The sequence below is a fragment of the Rhinoraja longicauda genome, chromosome 3, assembly GCF_053455715.1.
Source record: "Rhinoraja longicauda isolate Sanriku21f chromosome 3, sRhiLon1.1, whole genome shotgun sequence".
NCBI classification, from domain to species: domain Eukaryota; kingdom Metazoa; phylum Chordata; class Chondrichthyes; order Rajiformes; family Arhynchobatidae; genus Rhinoraja; species Rhinoraja longicauda.
The window spans coordinates 47,320,682-47,340,243 of record NC_135955.1 but is presented as its reverse complement, the minus strand read 5'-3'; the positions used below and the strand labels follow the sequence as shown (position 1 = coordinate 47,340,243).

At 39.8% G+C, this 19,562-nt stretch overlaps 1 protein-coding gene across 1 annotated transcript; it reads left to right on the top strand.

The window, feature by feature from the left end:
* Nucleotides 1–303: 303 nt before the first annotated feature.
* dmrt3a (doublesex and mab-3 related transcription factor 3a) lies at nt 304–19,188 on the top strand. The gene is made up of 2 exons (XM_078396952.1): nt 304–700; nt 18,236–19,188. The coding sequence occupies exons 1-2, from the start codon at nt 304–306 to the stop codon at nt 19,186–19,188; spliced, it is 1,350 nt and encodes a 449-aa protein (XP_078253078.1).
* The last annotated feature ends 374 nt before the right edge of the window (nt 19,189–19,562 follow it).

Here is a 19,562-nt window from a genome sequence, read left to right as displayed (position 1 = left end):
CCCTGTTCCAGAATCCTTGCAGTGGTGCGGGATCCTCTCGGCTGATCTGAACGCTCGGGGGTCGGGTATCGCTGGAACTGCATCGATCCACACCTGATCGCAGTCTCTCCTTCCTCCAAGTTATCTGAAAAGGAAGGCTCAGTCGATGCACTCCTGATGCTGGCTGGCACAAGGCTGATCTATCTCTCCCGCCTGCCCAGCCTGGGACTTACACTGAAGCAAGCATCCGGCTGTAAGACAAGCACCTTCCTTCTTCAAGACCCCCCGGATTCGAGCATCGCTTGGCTCCAGCCCATGTGAGAGATGAATACCTACGGATCTCCCTACATGTACATGGCCGGCCCGGTGTCCCAGCCCCGGCCCCCTCTCCAGAGGACCCCCAAGTGCGCCCGCTGCCGGAACCACGGCGTCCTATCCTGGCTGAAGGGACACAAGCGCTACTGCCGCTTCAAGGACTGCACCTGCGAGAAATGCATCTTGATCATTGAGAGACAGCGGGTGATGGCGGCACAGGTGGCCCTCCGGCGGCAGCAGGCCAACGAGTGCATCGGCAGTCTCATCCCGGACAGTATCCGAGCGGTGCAGGGCATGGCTGGGACTCCTGGCACGGCTGAGCCCCGGCAAGCAGCGACCAAAAGCACCGAGAGCGCACTGCGCTGGGACCCCGAGCAGTCTCACAGTCTCCCGGAGCCCAGGGCCGGTAAGGCAGCTGACCACAATAATTATCGCGGGCATCAATCGAAAACAGCAGCGCTTTAACATCCATTTCCTCCCCCCTTTCTCTTACAAATATGATTTTTTTCCGTCTTTGTCAACTTTTAACCTCGACTCAATTCTACTGTAGAACTAGGCGTAGAATTAGAGTGATTTGCGGAGGCGGTTGTGATATACAGTGAATAATGTGGGATTGGATATGTGACTAGTAATGGACTTGACTTTACGAATTTACACAAAGATGAAGCGCGGCAGAGCTTATCTGTCTAACGGTGAAACTTGATTTCATGATCTCTGTTGACGAGCATGTGTGGTAATAAAATCAAAATTTAAAATGACGAGAGACGTTGCCCTCTCAAAACTAAATTCGTTATTTTAAACAATCAGGGGACATAGATGGAAATTTGACTGCGTTGAACCCAAAACGTTCTTCTCGTGGCTTTGCGATATCTATTTTATCATGAGACCATGAAACTTGAAGTAAGCGTTTTCTGTGTATAATCACATTTATCCAGCCACTTACTTTAGCAGTAATCGTTTGCCAAGCGAATTGGTCTTATGGTCAAAACTTGTACACGATGCAAGCATTTGTTCTCTAACAACCATAGGGTTATCGTCATCTGGAAGAGTTAAAAATGTTCAGCGCTTTGCTTCTTTGATTGCAAACCAAAAAAGCAGTAATTGTTCATCAGTTTTTGCAGAGTATTAACGCGGATTCCGTCCGATGTTTTACAAATACAGATCCGAAACCCCCGAAACGAGAAAGGAAGTTGTCAGTTCAATTCGCCGAAGATCAAAATAATAATAATTTTTTTCAGATTCGCCACCCGTTTCGTTAATTTTACAAATAATAGAAGAGGGATTGTGGCGCTGCTATTCCAATATTTAGATTTACACCATCCATAATACAAAATGCCGAAAACATGCAGCATGCCAGAGAGCCTTTGTTGAAACAGAAACAACGTTAACGTTTTACACCGTCAGTGGTTTTGACTGAAAAATAACTGATTATTTATCTTCCCACGGCCTGACATGCTGAGTGCTTCCAGCATTTTCTGTTTTATTTCAGATTTCCAGCAGCTGCAGTTGTTTCTCATAAATGTTTTATTTTCACTGTTCGCAATATGCGACCAAGCCACTTCATTATTTTAATTAAAAATAATATTTCCTATATGTAGGTAGTCACCGTTACACGCACAGAAGGTTTATCAAATAACATTAATATGTTCGACAGGGAAAATAAAACTGGGGTAGAAATATAAACTGCCCGTGTTCTAGGAAACTCTCCTGTGCATTTCAACCGCACTTTATTACGATTGTTTATACTTCTAAAAAAATCATTCCATCTACTGAATCAATCTTTGCCAACAATGTCTCGATAATTTTGGTGTTGTGTGGATTCTCATTTCTGCTCGATATTTGTATGGGCTGTTAATGTCATCGGGATGTTTCGAGGTCCCGGGGCCCTTGCACAAGAAGGATTCGCAAATTTCGACTGGGAAAAGCCTTGTTATCCTTTGAGTGTTGGAGACGAACCATTTGTACAAATGAGTTTATTGTGGGAAATATTTTACATACACTAAGCAAACTCTACCAACCGTAGCGTGTACTAGCGGCGTAAAAGTTAGGGTTGAATTAGTTAATTCGATGATGTTGACTATTTCGTGAGGGGTAACGACGTTATTCATAATACAATTGTCTCTAGGCGACGGGATTTGGCTGCAGACTCTGCAGCTCTTTATATTTTGCACATGTCTGATAGTAACCGTCCTAGCAAAGGTTAGACTTCGTCTGTAATAAAGAGAAACTGCAGATGCTGGTTTATACCAAAGGACATGGGCACAAAGTGCTGGAGTAACCCAGCGGGTCAGGCAGCATCTCTGGAGAAAATGGATAAGTGACGTTTCGGGTCGGGACCTTTCTTCAGACTTTCCTGACTATTTACACAGACCAATCGACGAGCACTGGAGGTGGAAATAAGGAAACGTGATAATTTCACCGGAAACCGCTTTTTTTAATGCAAGAGAGAGAAAAATCTGAAAAACGACCGGTAATTAATGTTGATAGTTTTCCTTTGACGAATGGCCTTTTAAAATGCTCTTGTGGTATTGGTTTCTTATTCAATAAGATAATATGCTTAACGGTTGAATAATTTGGCAATTTAACAAAATACAGATATTTCCATAAATAACCACGTTTAGAGGAAAATGACCACAAGCTCTGTTTCCAAACGGAAGAGGCCTGTGTAAGATGTAAACACTCGAGCTTGGCATGGGGCCGGGCGGAATCATGCCCCGCTCTCGGTACAAGTTGCACTTGCTTTCCATGACCGCATTCCCTTAGAGGACACTGGGTTTTAGTATGCATTGTCGAAACGTCCAACCATCCCAAACATCTTGCTCGAAACTAAAACTAAAAAAAGTACGTTTAGTATCATTTGAAATTCGTCTACGGTTACATGTTTGAATGTCAGAGCAGGTCATGGAACTACTCGGAACCGATTGGAGCTGATGCAGACCGTGAACTGGTAACTTTCTTTAAAAATAGGAATCGGGGTGGAGTACGCGGGGATTGCAGTGCCAGTTGCTACATATTTGCACTGGGTATGATCATGACATTAATACGAGGATTAACCTTTACGCAAAGTGTTCAGAAGTATGGAGAGACTTTGGAACCAGCTTTTCTCCGCATGCAAATCATTCACATGGATATTAACTCTAACCGGGGCGGGGAGGTTGGACAGGGGTTGTACTGAACAATACTTCGCCGTTCAGAGTTCAGATTATTGCTTTTGTACTGCATTTTTCCTTTAAAAAAATCCAAATGTAAGAGATTCGCTTCTGAATTTTCGTTTAAAAGTAATCAGCAGGAAGAGTTCTCATTAAAACTATTTTTTTACTCCTGTCGTCTGACGATGGTTCAGGAGGACATTGTGCAGGAATGGGCAGGGGAATGTGAACTAAAGTAGAGAGATAAATGTGGGATGTTTGCGTGTTCACATCCCTTTCTGGAACGTTAAACTAAAATTTCAGGGCGAGTCTTCAGAGCAGGACAGAGAGAGGAATACACTGTTAGCGACATTGCCTTTAAATGGCAGTTCCGCTGGAAGAAATTGTAAGAGGCGGGCTTTTCCTCAAGCAATAAAAACAGAAAATGTTTGGAAACACGCAGCACTTGTTTCTTTTACTTCAAATTTTGAAAGCGGCGGTAAATATTTACAATACACGAAAACAGAATATCGGGGTCATTATCATTGTTGTTTATACGGAGACTGACTACATACCGCATGTTCCTTCATTACAACAATGACTGCACATCAAAAGTATTTCATTTGCTATAAAATACTTGCTTCAATCAGTTATTCCTTTCAACTGAGCGCGTTATTTCGGCCTGATCCCCACAATCCCTTCGACATTTAGCAACGCGCTCAGTTCAACACATCGAAGGAAAGACTAAACATACAATAATGTAACAATAAATTATAATTCCTTTAAACAATCGTTTGATGATAATTCACAGATAAACTTTACATTAAAAAATCTATTAATTCAACCAGGCAGAACTCTGCTTGACCCTCCCCCTTGACTTGTAAACAGCTCGGCTTCTTGTTTCCAGCAACTATCCCATTTATCGAGATTGCGATTTCACGCTTGTCCCAGTTAGTTACCTTTTCACCGTTCAGTTTCAGTGTTCATTATTGGAAACATTTCTTATGTACATTTTCAAGTATATTCACCTTGCAACGAATAAATTAAAAAAAAAATCATATTATTTGACCACTCAATGGTAATTTGTTCGATTATTGCATTTAATTTTATTGTAAATTATTTCGATATTATGGTTCCGGATATTTTATTGGTACATATCATTCACCCAAGAAAAAATAAAGATACTTTAAAATTATAATAGTTCTTTTTATGAGTTGTTTATTTGCCGGCGTAATTGAGAGATGCATAGATCTTACTTTCCCAGGTCGGGCCTGTAACTAATTTAAGTGCTTTATTAAATTGTCGTTGCTGCAGTATTTTGACGATTTTGTGAAATATTTCAGATATTATTTTATATAATGTCTTTACCTCTGCTCTTTGGATCTACATTGAACCGGCCGAGAGCCAGACGGATAAGATCTGAAGTCTGAACACAAAACCACCACTTAGTTAACGCGAATACACTGTACTGGAAAAGTTCATTGGTAAGAGTTCTTTCCCTTGCATAGCGGAGATCGTTGCCTATGTTACTGATGAAACTGGACATGATATCTTTCTAAATATTTAAATATGCGGTAATATAAAGTAAACGGTTGTTCCTCAGCAAATTGGGATTGAATAGAAATATAGTGGAAATGTTAATTGAGATCTGTGGGCTAATAAATGGGACCGCCTCGTTTCGCCAACCAATAACATAATAAATGTGTCCACTCAGTCAGGTGTTTTGTTGTGTTTCAAGAAATATAAACCAGGTGAGGTGGTGGGATTACAGCGGCGCGTTTTTTTTTTCCTTTCTCGGCAGCACAGGATTGCGATCGGCAGATTGCAGGGTCTAGAAAATAAAATTAGTTAAGGTCTCAAAATTTTATGACATTATTGAACGATGATTGAAAAGCAAAGTACACCATGGTAAATCATGGTAAATCCGACCAACGCCGCGTGTATTGGTTTTATTTCAGATATACAATATTTATATCACAATTATTCTATGGCAGGTCAGAACATATGGGCCTTGATTTAAATTCCGCCGTTTCAGTCATATGTGGTATTTTAATAATCGTTGAGTTCAGAGCTTTTTGTTTAAAAAATACATTTAAATTTTCATCGTGATTGAAGATTTTCCGACTCATACATTTTTTATCTTATGTTTATCTGGCACAACTGTGAGACACAAAATATACACAAGATGGTGGAGTAACTCAGCGGGCCAGGCAGCATCTCTGGAGAAAATTGATAGGTGACGATAGGGGACCCTTTTTCGGACCAGCTGAGTTACTCCAGCATTTTTTTGGTATAAACCAGTATCATATCATATCATATCATATATATACAGCCGGAAACAGGCCTTTTCGGCCCTCCAAGTCCGTGCCGCCCAGTGATCCCCGCACATTAACACTATCCTACACCCACTAGGGACAATTTTCACATTTACCCAGCCAATTAACCTACATACCTGTACGTCTTTGGACGTATATGCAGTTCCTTGTTATTACATTACAACCGTGAGATTGATTCCATTTATGGTCAACGAAAAATAATTCTATTTAGATAACTTTGACCAATATTAAGTTGTTAAACTTTATCCTCCAATCTTATTTGTAGAACACAATTGCTAAAAATAAACATGTAAATAGGGCTTCTTTATCAAACTTTGGCTCAGATAGCTGGCGGGGAGCGAGATTTGTGTTAGCACAATTTAAGTCTGAGAAACTCCTCCAATCTTCAGCGGAATGTTGCAGCGAGATTATAATTGTTAAATAAATGTAAGATGTTGATCATGTAGACGCACAAATAAAGATGTCAAATGCATAAGCTTTGTGGAGGTGAAACAATTATTGATTGCTGCAAAAAGCACTTAATTTAAAAATGAAACACTGGCCCGATTACAAGCAGCACACTTCAGCACCTTAGTGGGAGAACAAATAAGACGCATGGCACAGTATTGGATTTGAGCAAATGATTAATAATCGCGCTTTATTTATTTCAAGACTCTTAACAAATTACCGCAATCAAACGAGAGCAGATTCAATCGAAATAGGATAACAATAACTTCTTCAAAAAAGGTCAACAACACTGAAATGTTACCAAGCACGAGGAGAGCTGTGCTGAAATACAATTATTTCTGCATTGATGTAGTGCCACTTGCCTTGTAGTCAGCATTTCTCTTAATGGTTTTACAAAGAGAGGCAGAGGGCCGAATCCTTATCAATCACAAGAACCTTGGCGTTTCCACACTGGTTCATAAATGTTGCCTTCTCTGTGAAAATTCAAGGTCACTGGGAATGATCCGGTGCACCTTTATCCAGATTTAATGGGGTGTTCGTTTTTAATACATAAGATTGCCCAATTAACCCACACATCCTTACAACTCCCCCCCCCCCTCCCCCCCCTCCTCCTCCCTCACATACAACTTTATCAGCCAGGCCCCTTCGCCCATATCCACTCGTTTCATTTCTATCTTATTTTAAGAAATAAGATTACAGATGATGTAAATTTGGTTTGGGAATCAAACAAGATCACCAAATAGATCTCAATTGGGGAATTTTCGGCTTGAGTGTATTTCAAAAAAATGTTGTTTCGTTCAAACTGTATCAAACGTTTTGCCGATTGCTTTACGAATCTAACTTAAAACACCCAAACACTACTCAAAATTATTCTTTCCGACCCGAAACATCCGCTACCCACGATCTCCAGAGACGCTGCCTGACCCGCTGAGTTATTCCAGCATTTTGTGTCTTTTTTTGTAAACCAGCATGTTTCGTTAGATCTTCACTTGTGCACTTGTCAAATGGAAATGGTTGGAGAGCAAAGTGAATCAAACACGTCTTCATGGGAAACGCGAGCAATTCGTGTGCATTGGTTCTATTTCAGATATCCACAGCGGCACCTTTAATTTGTGGACCGGCGGTAAACCTCAAATTTATCCTGAAATGGCTAAAGATTTTTTTTCTTGAAAAGTTTATTTCGTTTTGAAATGGAAATAATTGAATCCGAATAACAAACATTCGCATTGAAAGTGATAAACTCAATAGTTTTAATATCGCAGATAAAATTAAAATAAGCAGCAGATTATTATCAGCATGGATTATTATTAACATAATTATCAACATGAATGTCTTTAAGATTTTAAACAGCCAATTTAAAGCATATTAAATACCCTGCGGAAAAAAAATGACTCGTGTATGTAAACAATTCAAACAATTATATTGTATAGAGAAAAAAGTTGTCAAAGATCTCACTTTCAGTTCTGCTAGAGGCAACCACGATATTCTTCCAAGGTATAAAATCAAAGGGAGAAATAAAAATGAAATGAATACGTGAGCTCCTGAACCCCAATGCTTTTATGGGACTTTTTCCAAAACCATTTTAGTCAGTACATAGAATATACAAATAAACAAACAATTTAAACTTCAAAAAAGAGATCTGTGTTATTTTGTAAAGTCCCACCATCTGTTTGAAAACAGGTTCTCTCTGATTTCAGCCAATGACATTCTCAAGAATTTCATCTCACACTTTAAAAGGATTTCAGAAAAGCAATGTTGAAATCCTATGTTGAAATGCATAAAACTGGTTGTTATAATTTCTCAGGAGTATCCATTAACTAAAAGCAGAGGACTCCTTTTCAGGCAGCTAAGAAATGACTGGATCATTTGATCTGATCTAGAGTATTGCATTCCCATTGTGACTGTGACTGGTTAAGATAAATATAATGGTTTCACACTTTAATATGATGCCTGGGACACTTATCATTCTGAACAAAAGTGTCATCACTGTTTCCATCTTTTGCAATGTGACTACTCAGTTAACAGATTGTTGTTCTAGATTATAAGTTGAAACATCCAGAATGATATACAGTTGTATATCTCCACGAGCCAACATTTAATAAGGCAACTTATTAAAATCTGGGGATTTAATTAATTGGCTGACAAATACTAACCCTGTAAAATTTCTTTTTGAATATTAGTCACTAAATGTAAATTTTATGTTTGGTAAATTTACTTGATTCCAATCACTATATTTTTTGCCAATTTTCTTTTATATGGTTGTAAATCAATTAACTACTCATGACTTTGTGTTAAGGGCAATCAAATTTTATGTCACATTTTTATGATCAGAATTCTTAGTTTTTAAATTTTAGAATAAAAAGTATTTGTGCAATGTTATCCCTAAAACGCTCAAAGTCCCATGTAACATAAATGGTTTAATTTATGATGTACAAAGTAAAAGTCTGGATGCAATATACTAATGTACTTCCCATCCCACTGCTCAAAACCAAAAGATTTGTTGCTTCTGATAAAACTATTTCAAGGTGGTATGCAACTTTCTGTGTCTAACCCAACAGGGAAGGTTATAAACTCCCACTTACTGATAAGGCTAACTTTTTTCACATCCAAAGTACCCTTTTCACTCTTTATTGTTACTTTAGTAAGTTAATTCTCTTCATTTATTTTGCTATAAATCCTCTCTTTTGTTCTGCTTATTCAAACAAGATCTAGCTTTCTTTTTCTCTTAATCCAACAGGAAGCATACCTAGCTCTGATTCTTCTGAATGTCAGGTACAAGATCTCTCTCTCTCTCTCTCTTTCTCTTTCTCTTTCTCTTTCTCTTTCTCTTTCTCTTTCTCTTTCTCTTTCTCTTTCTCTCTCTCGCTTTCTCTTTCTCTTTCTCTTTCTCTTTCTCTCTCTTTCTCTTTCTCTTTCTCTCTCTCTCTCTCTCTCTCTCTCTCTCTCTCTCTCTCTCTCTCTCTCTCTCTCTCTCTCTCTCTCTCTCTCTCTCTCTCTCTCTCTCTCTCTCTCTCTCTCTCTCTCCCCTCTCTCTCCCCCTCCCCCTCTCTCTCCCTCTCTCTCCCCCTCCCTCTCTCCCCCCATCCCCCCTCTCCCCTCCCTCTCTCCCCCCATCCCCTCCCTCTCTCCCCCCATCCCCCCTCCTCTCCTTTCCATCGCACTCCCCATCGATCCTAATAGCATGTCTTTTCCCCCTTTCTCTTGTGTCTGAACTGTTGGTGAAACCAATGTTGCCAGGCTTCCTGGTAAGACAAAGCGCTACAAAATTAATTCTAAGTCATCTGGTGTATTTCATTTTAGCTGGCCTGTAAATTATCAGAGTTGGTTGAAGATTGTTGCACTGATTCAGAAAAATGAAATCAGAAATGGGAGATTCAGTGGAAAGATCAGCACTGGAGGAATAGAGGAAATTAATGACATTTATAGCTCCGAATGAGGATATTAAAACCATAACCCAGTTGCACATATAAAACAGTCTATTGGAATTTATTGAAGTGATATTAGGAGCAGAAATAGGTCATTCGGCCCATTGTGTCTATGCCTACTAAACGATGGAATTGATTTTTTCACAAGATACGAAGATAATGGGTGATAGAGGGGAAATGTAGGTTGGTTGAATGGTCAGCAAGCTCTCTTGGTGAAAGATAAAAAATAGGGTTTAGAATTCAATTAAGAGATGTTAGGATGTTAAGATTGCTAATGCATGAATTCAACCCCAAACAGTGTCTAGCGAGGGAGATGGAATGAATGATCCTGGAGTTGTAGTGGGAGAGAAGACTTCTGCATGTTAACTAGGATAAAACTGTGACTTGCCTAAGGCTTAATCTCAGAACACCAAAGATAGACACAAAATGATGGAGTAACTCAGCGGGACAGACAGCATCTCTGGACAGAAGGAATGGGTGACGTTTTGGGTTGAGACGCTTCTTCAGACTCAAGTCTGTAAAAAGGCTTCAACCCGAAATGTCACACATTCCTTCTCTCCAGAGATGCTGCCTGTCCAGCTGAGTTACTCCTGCTTTTTGTGTCTATCTAAAGTGAACTTTACACTGAGACCACATGAGCAATTTCTGAAATGCATAGAATGCATGTAGGTAAGTAAGAATGCAATCAAAAGAACAATAATCCCAAAGAATACATGCCACAGAGTGCTGGAGTAAATCAGCGAGTCAGGCAGCATATCTGGAGGACATGGATAGGTGACCCCGTTTCAGATCGGGACCCTTCCTCAGATTAATCAGTTACTCCAGCACACTGGGCATTTTTGTGTAAACCAGCATCTGCAATTTTTTGTGTCTGGGATAAATGCTGCGATGCCGCTAATGACAATTCAGTGATTTGCATTAGAGGCTGAGACCTGTGCATGTAGATATACGTGTTTACATGATAAACTATATTATATTTCTGAAAATTAAGAATCAGATGACTCATTAAAAAAAGAGAAATCTGCAAGGATTGTGCAACTAGAAACCAGGATATTTAGAGGCCTTACCAGTGTTTCATGCAAATTAAAGAAAGGGGAACTTATGAAGATAAGTTAATAGTTTTTTTTAAACTTTCTTCAATTATGTAATGTGGGAAGTTACCTGTTCAGAATGCAGAATGACAATAGATATTTTTTATTGGAATGTGATATGTGGTCATTCAAATGGTAGGAAAAAATGTAAAATTGAGCCACATTTCTATAGTTAAGAGGGAAACACAAAGGCATAAAATGTAAACAAAATGGAGGCAGAAAATTTCTCCAGGACAGGATATTGGTAACATAAATAATTGAGCTGATTAGAAACCAGACTCAAGGTACTTGACGTATGCAAGTGATTTTATGAAGATCCAAGGAATATCTGCATGGGAAAAGACTAATAGCAGTACTACTACTATTACTACTACTACTACTACTAATAATAATAATAATAAAAAATAATTAATGATAGTATTTTTGTTTCTATTCTAGAGAATATAGTGCATTACAAGAACAGTCCCTTCAGCCCACAATGTCTGTGCCAAACATAATGCCAAGGTCAACTTTTATCTGCCTGCACATAATCCATATCCCTCCATTCCCTCCATATACGTGTGCCCATCCGAAAATCTATTAAATGCCATGATCGTATCTGTCTCAACCACCAACCCTGGCAACGCGTTCTCGGCACTCACCACCCTCTGTGTAAAAAACTTGCCTCGCACATCTCATTTAAACTTCGCCCCTCTCACCTATGCTCTCGAGTGTTTGATTTTTGCATCCTGGGAACAAGTTCTGACTGTCTATCTTATCTCTGCTTCTCATAATTTTATATACTTCTGTGTATACAACCTTGGGTGCCCAGAAAAAACAATCCAAATGTATCCAACCTCTCCCTGTATTAACCTCGTAACCTAGGCATCATTCTGGTAAACCTCCACTGCACCCTTTCTAAAACCTCCACATCATTCCAATAATGGGGCAATCAGGACAGATGCAATATTCCAAATGCGGCCTAACAAAAGTCCAATAAAGCTGCACCATGACTTCCTGACTCTTATACTCAATGCCCCGACCTTTGAAAGCAAGCAGACCATATACCTTCTTCTCAACACTATTAAGAAGGTTAGGATTTATTTTAAGATTAGTGTTCTTTTGCTCCTCTGCAAGAATACTTCTGAATGCACCTGTTGCACTCTGTTACTGCAACAGATGTACAGTCTTTATATCCATTTTTAAATAATGGCTGAATTTAAAGATTATAGCAAATAGTGTTTACTAGACCAAGTGGACCCGTTGGGCCCAAACTTCTCCTGCATTGGTGCAGCACCCTCTCCTCGCCCCTCCCCCTCCCCTCTTCCCCCCCTCCCCTCCTCCCCTCCCCCTACCTCTTCCCCTCCCCCTCCCTCCCCCCTCCCTCCACCCTTCCCTCCCCCTCCCCCTTCCCTTCCCCTTCCTCTCCCCCACTCCATCCCCCTCAACCCCATAATCCTCCTTCCTCCCTCCCTCCCTCCCCACTCCTTCCGTCCCTCCCTCCTTCCCTCCTTCCCTCCCTCCCTCCCTCCCTCCCTCCCTCCCTCCCTCCCTCCCTCCCTCCCTCCCTCTCCCACCCTCCCAAGGAGATAGATTTGAACTTTAAAATGTGAATAATTAAAAATATATAACATCGATTTCAATGAAACTTCTTCCATTAACACCAAAAGGACGACGGTGAGTAAGGTGGGCCTAAAATTGTCGCACTATCGTGTACCGTTTTGGCTGTAGTTCAGGAACAACCAAACAAACAAACGAGAGTTTTAGTATATAGATTATAATTATACATTTACAAATGATTATAGATTTACAAAATATATACAAATATCAAAAGTCCTTGGCTGTTTAAAAGTACATTACAAAGAAACAGATGGTATTGCCTGTGATATAGTTCATGAGGACTTTAAGACAGCATTTCTGAATGATTATTCAACTCTGAAAAGCAAACCTAACACACAGAGATCAAGGGTAGGTTGAAGATGGAATCAAATCAAAAACTGGTTTAATATTGTATTTGTGAAGTTTCTGATAAGCTGGAAACAGGTGTTCCCTGGAGTCCCTGGTATATTTCTGTACCGTATTAATAACCAGGATATTGACAATAAAATAATCTTTTTTTCCCCATTATTAATGGCAGCAAAATAGCGATTGCAGCATTCACGAGATGCAAATGTTAGCTATTTTCACTTAATATTTTTCTATCACTTCTCAACTCCTGCGATAATTTGGTGGGAAACACAGAAAAAAAGAAAACATGATCTTTGCTCCAAGGACCCTGTTGATCTGATGATGAATGTTTGCTGGAAAACAAGAAGAATCTGTCAGAAATTAAACTCAATAAATTAAACTAGACTTTAGTCAAAAACATCTTTTATAAATTCACAATAAATTGGATGGCTAGGATATGGACTTGCACATTATCGGACTTTAATCAATTTAAAAAAAGCAAAACACTATTGATATTTGCAATTTGCATCATACCACCACTCTCCCGATGGTAAGGTAGAGATCACATTTTACAATGTAGCATTCAATTCTTATCACCATTGTGGATTAGGAAAAAAACATAGAAGAATTTGGAGTAACAAATTTAATTCCAAATGTAAAGGAATAATTTATAAGATTGCTATTATAACCTAAACTCTTTGAAGTCCAGATGGAAGATGGTTAAGAAGGGACTAACTAGAATATGATAATTTAATTGAATAGTGTCACTTGTTGCTTGCTGGCTACTTTATGGTTACTAACAGATATAATGCACTCCATTCCTTTGTTTCTTTGCTGTCCATGTCAAACTGTCAAATCCTCTACAGCGCAGACATTGTTGTACACTTGCCCGTGCAAGAGGTTGGTTTTTGTGTGCATTGATGGTAATTTTGCTCTAAACAATTTACATTTGTTTAGAAAGCTGAAGAAGAAATGAATCTAGGGTTTTCAGATTTTGTGTTTAGAGACTGAAGAAGGATCCTGATCCATTTTCTCCAGATATGCTGCCTGACCGACTGAGTTACTCCAGCATTTTATTTCATCTCAGGGTTTTAGGATGTATACATATATTTTTTATTGCATTAAAATATTTTCCTGTGCGCAAATATTTTCTTGAGTGAAACTGACCCATCCAATGAATTAAAATAAACTTAAAAATGTATTCTAAAAAGCTGATTAAAATAACTATGAAGGGATTGGAATGAAAATTACCTGTTCCATTTTAGTTATGTTTCTGTTTGTTGATGTGAGAAACTCTGCCCTTCAGTGTTATAAACAGCTCACAGTTCTCATTTCTCAGATAGGGATGTCCTTACTGTCTTCCTATGGTACTTCCAACTGTTCAGAATGAGCTTTAAATGTTCTTTTCCTGTGATATGTGAGATAATAGTGTGGTATAAATTTCAAAAGTAAATCACACCAAGACCGTCCCATCAAGTGAATGCACTGACCAAGGATTTCAGGTCCCATACTTGGTATTGAGATTGAAGTAGAAATAAAACATAATTTTTTTAAATCGGATGGATGAAAATGAAAGTTTACATTTTGACAACTGAGAGGGTAAATGTTCTATTCTGTGATCCAAAATCCCAGATTGACCAGAGGCTTCTCCACTTCCAGTACCCCAACAAGCATTTCTCATTCTGTATTTGGAACGATTAACTAGTTAAATGCAGGCATAAATATTAGGAATGTGAAAATAAAATGGGACGTTCTGTTCGGAATATCGGAAAGTTCGGAATATCCATAATTTTCAAATGTAAAATAAGTTACATTTATTTGATATTGGTAAATAATCTACACAATATATTGTAGATTGGATGGTGCAGAGTTTGATGCTACTTATGGTGAACTGATAACGCTAATGTGGACATATGGAGAACTACCACAAGGGTCTGTGTGGTCCCATGGTTAGAAACGGAGTTTTCAATCACAGAGATATTGAGTTTATATTTCATTATGGTCAAAATGTTTATGGATCAGTTATCTTAAACAAAGGGCTACAGTCTACCTCGCTGCTGCATGAATGCATCAGGCTGGGTATTCCTGAGTGTAACCTGCAACCCATATTACATGTTGTCCTGAGCCCACTATTCCTGCATCTGCACACTGATGCGACATGTCCAGTTGAGTATTTCCAGCAGTTTCAGTTTTTATTTCATATATGTGAAGGACGGTGTGTGTTTATCTAAGAACCTGAGTTCCTACATAGCAATAATAACACAATTCAAAAAATGTATCACAAGTCATTCATTCTAGTTTGATAATACCAACTTTAACATACTGTTCTTAGAAACATCTAATGTGATGTCCATTATAGTCTATTTGCTATCTTTTTGTCCAATTACATAACCTTTCAACATCTCACTGTAAGCTGTTTGCATCCCCCTTACAGTTTCTCTCTACCATCTGCAGATCCGATAAGATTTCAAGAGAGAGTTAGATTTAGCTCTTAGAGCTAATGGAATCAAGGGATATGGGGAAAAAGCAGGAACGGGGTACTGATTTTGGATGATCAGCCATGATCATATTTAATGGCCTAAACCTGCACCTATTTTCTATTTTTCTATAACAGTACATTTAGATTCTTTCCTGTTAATCCATAATGTAGAACACGTGTTTAAACAACTGTGATCCCAACATGACGATCCCATTGATCACGTGTTGTCAATCTGAAAATGATCCTCTTCCCTCCTCACTGTTTCCTGACAGCTAGCCCATTATCTGTCTCCAATATATAATCTATTATGTTAACATCTCACCTCCAACTCTTATTTTGTGATGTAGCCCTTAGTATGGCATCTTGCTGACTAATCCTCAAATAAATATAACATGTGGTTGTGGTTAGATAGGTGTTCATCTCATATTTCTTTAGGACATACGAAGAAGTCATTCAACTCATCAAAGCTATGCTGGTTTTCAGATCAATCCCTCTCCCCCATTTATTCCCTTGTAAATTATTCCTCTCTTATATGCCCACCTACGGAAAGAGGGAAAATTTGCAGAAGCTATTTAATCTTCCAGCCAGCATATCTTTGTAAAGTGGGGTGACACTGGAGCAACCAGGGGAACCCTGTGATCAGAGAGAAAAAACACGCACTCCACACTGAAAGTTGTGGATGTCAGGGTCAAACTGGGGTAGCTGGAGCTGAGGCATCAGCACTACACGTTGTACTAATGCGCTAACTAAAAGTGGAACTCTGCTGTGAACATTGTGGTCCTACTTTGCAACAGTGAGCATATTTTATGAATATTTCATTCATTTTTTTTGATTAGGCTTGGCCTAAAGGGGATTGGAAAGGCACTATATAAATGCGTCTTTTTATTACTTATTATAACCTAACTTCCAGGATTTAGTGAAGAAGGATCTCGACCCAAAACATCACCCATTTCTTCTCTCCAGATATGCTGCCTATCCCGCTGAGTTACTCCAGCTTTTTGGGTCTATCTTTAGTTTAGTTTAGTTTAGTTTAGAGATAGCACATATACAGGCCCTTCGGCCCACTGAGTCTGCACCTACCAGCAATCCCCACACACTAACACCATCCTACATACAATGAACAATTTATGATTTTACCAAGCCAATTAACCTACAAACCTGTACGCCTTGGGAGAAAAACGAAGATCTCGGAGAAAACGACATGGTCACGGGGAGAACATACAAACTCCATACAGACAGCATCCGTAGTCAGGATCGAACCCGGGTCTCTGGCGCTGTAAGCGCTGTAAGGCAACAACTTTACCGCTGCACCACCATGCTGACATAAATAAGATTTAACATTCTTTCCCATATCCTTTCAAGGGAAGTGATTCCCTTCTCAGATTGTCATTAGTATTAATTGTAGTACCGCAGATAGGGTAGATACTTCTATGCAAGCACATTTGTGCAGCAGGTGGAGCTGCTACTTCATATCTCCAGCTTCGTGAATTCAATCCTCACGTCTGGTGCTGTCTGTCCTGAGTTTGTACTTCTTTCTGTGATCAGGTGGGCTCCTCCCAGGTGCACCAGTTTCCTCCAACATCCCAAACCTCATCCACTGCACCTGGTGTTCCGGATGTGGGTTCCTGTACATTGGCGAGACAAAGCAGAGACTCGGCGACCATTTTGCTGAACATTTACGCTCGGTCCGCCAAGGTCCATTGGATCTCCCACTTTAATTTCCTATCAACATCATTTATTGCAATATTGTGAAGGTATGGACACTGTATTGAGTGTTTTTTATATTTTACTACTTATGGACAAAATCAATTTATGGATGCCTGTAAAATCAGAACCTGTTTGGAGCCTGGGGACAGTTTGCAAACTAACTTAAAGTGGAAAAGCAAATCATCTCATTGGGCACAAGGGAAGAATTATATTGCCATTTTTCTCCTTTACCAGCCACATGAAGTTTCCCCTCGGTATTTGAGGTTCAAATGAAACTAACAACAAAGCCCTAGGAATAAAGACCTCCTTCCTTACCTTCAAGTCACCAGCTCTTTTCAATAATCGCATAGTTTTAATAATGTTTTTTTTATAGATACAGTGTAGAAACAGGTCCTTTGGCCTACAGTGCCCGCTCTGACCAGCAATCACCCTGGATACTAATCTGCACACACTACGGACAATTTACAATATACAAATCCAATTAACCTAAAAACCTGCATGTCTATGGAGTGTCAGAGGAAACTGGAGCGCCCAGAGAATGCACAAGTGGTCACAGGGAGAATGTACAAACTCCATACAGACAGCACCTATAGTCAGGATCGAACTTGGGTCTCTGGCACTGTAAGGCAGCAACTCTACTGCTGCATCACTGTGCTGCCCCAAATTATTATTGAAATGGAGCATAAATTACTTCAATGCCTTAAAATCAAACAGGCTATGCAACACCAATAAATAAATTCAAAAAACCAAAAATAATTATTTAATCTTTGTCGCAATGTTAGTCTATTCTTGAATATCAGAATATTTCTGCACACCATGACTACTTCCTATTTTGAATTACCTGACAGTCTAAACCTTAAGAGTTGGGCGTAACACAGCGTTAATTATTATACGATACGATAGAACTTCATTCATCCCTGAAGGGAAATTGGTCTGCCAACAGTCACAACACACAACAAAGTACACGAAAACTTGAAATTAAAATTAAATTAAAAGGGAGAAAAAAGAAAAGAATAAGACCAGCGACTGTTGGCTGGCTGCCGTGTGCACAGTGCCTTAACCAGAACAAACGAACAAACAAACACACAAACACAGACTTATCCCCTGGGCAGATTATTCTAAACTAGAGTGCCACCCTCCCCCACACTGGGTCCCCCTTTGTTCTCTCACCGTCCCTCACGTTCCCCATCCCCCGTACCCCCACGTTCGGGTCCCCATTGTCTTCCCCTCCCCCCCTCACGCTCTTCGACTGCTGATCACGGGTTGGCGAGGCTGCCGCTGCCGCTGAGGTTCATGCTGCTGCCGTGGCTCACGCCGATATTTATAATACGATGTTTATAGTACTGATATGGTCTTAAAGATGTTTATCACCAGCTCAATCTTTCTCTCTTTTTCATTTTAGACACGAGTGACGAACGATTAGACGAGCAGATTAGAGACAACTCCTCGGAAGCATACAATGACAAAGAGTCAGGACAGACAAACTCACCAGATATGGTCAAAGACAAGATCTGCTACACGGCTGACAGCCCCGAAATGCCAGTGGCCGATGACGAACGGTTACCCGTGGGGAAGAGTAGCAGCATCCAGGAAACAGCACCTGAAAGCTCCAAATTTAATCTGGATCAGAATCAAATATTGATGGAGGGACTATCTGGAGCCATGTCAGTTCCCTTATCTCTAAAAGGTAACAGACCTCCTGTAGAGGTGCTGAAGAAGATCTTCCCAAATCACAAACCTACAGTCCTGGAGCTGATTTTGAAAGGGTGTGGAGGTGACCTTGTTGCTGCCATTGAAATTCTTCTGTCCAGTCGCTCTGATCGATCTTCAGAAACCCCTGATGTCCTGAGTGTATCATCCAATGGACAGACATTTTTTGAACATGGTTTTGGGTCCTATCCTGTTGCCTCCTCCAAATGGTCCGTTGGGTCAGCCTTCAGGGTCCCTGACTCCTTGAGGTTCTCTAATGATCCTGGCAACGTCATGTCAAACCCACTCGCCATGCCACTACAGCACCAATTTCCTCAACCTCCTCGTTACCCACTGGTTCTGCGGAACACCCTGAGTAGAAACCAGGCAAGCCCATTTATTTCAAACGACATTGCCCTGTGGAACACCATGACTCTTCAGCAGCAATACCAGCTCAGATCCCAATATCTCACCCCTTTCCCAAATGCTTCGGCTGGCATGTTTCGCAGCTCACCAGTCCTTCCGTCTCATCCTGCCAATGATCCCAGGCTTTCACTTGCCGACGAAGGCTGTGCAATGGTGACCAAGCAACCCATTTACACAGAGGAGGACTATGATGAGAGATCAGATTCTGCAGACTCTAGAATATTGAACTCATCCTCTTAAATGATATGTATCTGATGCTCACCAAATAGAATATAAAAAGGAAAATACTTGAAAATAGGTATTGAAGACTGAGTAGATTCTCAATCCATGACTTAATATCCTGATCAGGAATAGCCAAAGGATTATAAAACATAGTTATTCAGTTAATATGTCATACTTAGATGTGTTAGTTGAAGAATATGTATAACTGGTAGCTATACTTTCTAATGCATGTTCTATGCTGTGACCATGACTGCAAACAATTAAAAAAAGTAGGCACTTGAACAAGTACCTGTAGCACGCCCAGAATTTCAAGTGCAAATAAATGAAAATGATGTAGACATACGTTGTACAAAATGTCATTCACACAAACTGATGGGTTTATTTGTTACATT

Bases quoted from the DNA above. Each gene is read 5' to 3' on its own strand.
- dmrt3a (XM_078396952.1), top strand. From the start codon at position 304: ATGAATACCTACGGATCTCCCTACATGTACATGGCCGGCCCGGTGTCC. The intron at 701-18,235 runs GTAAGGCAGCTG...TTTTCATTTTAG, and splicing joins TCTCCCGGAGCCCAGGGCCG to ACACGAGTGACGAACGATTA.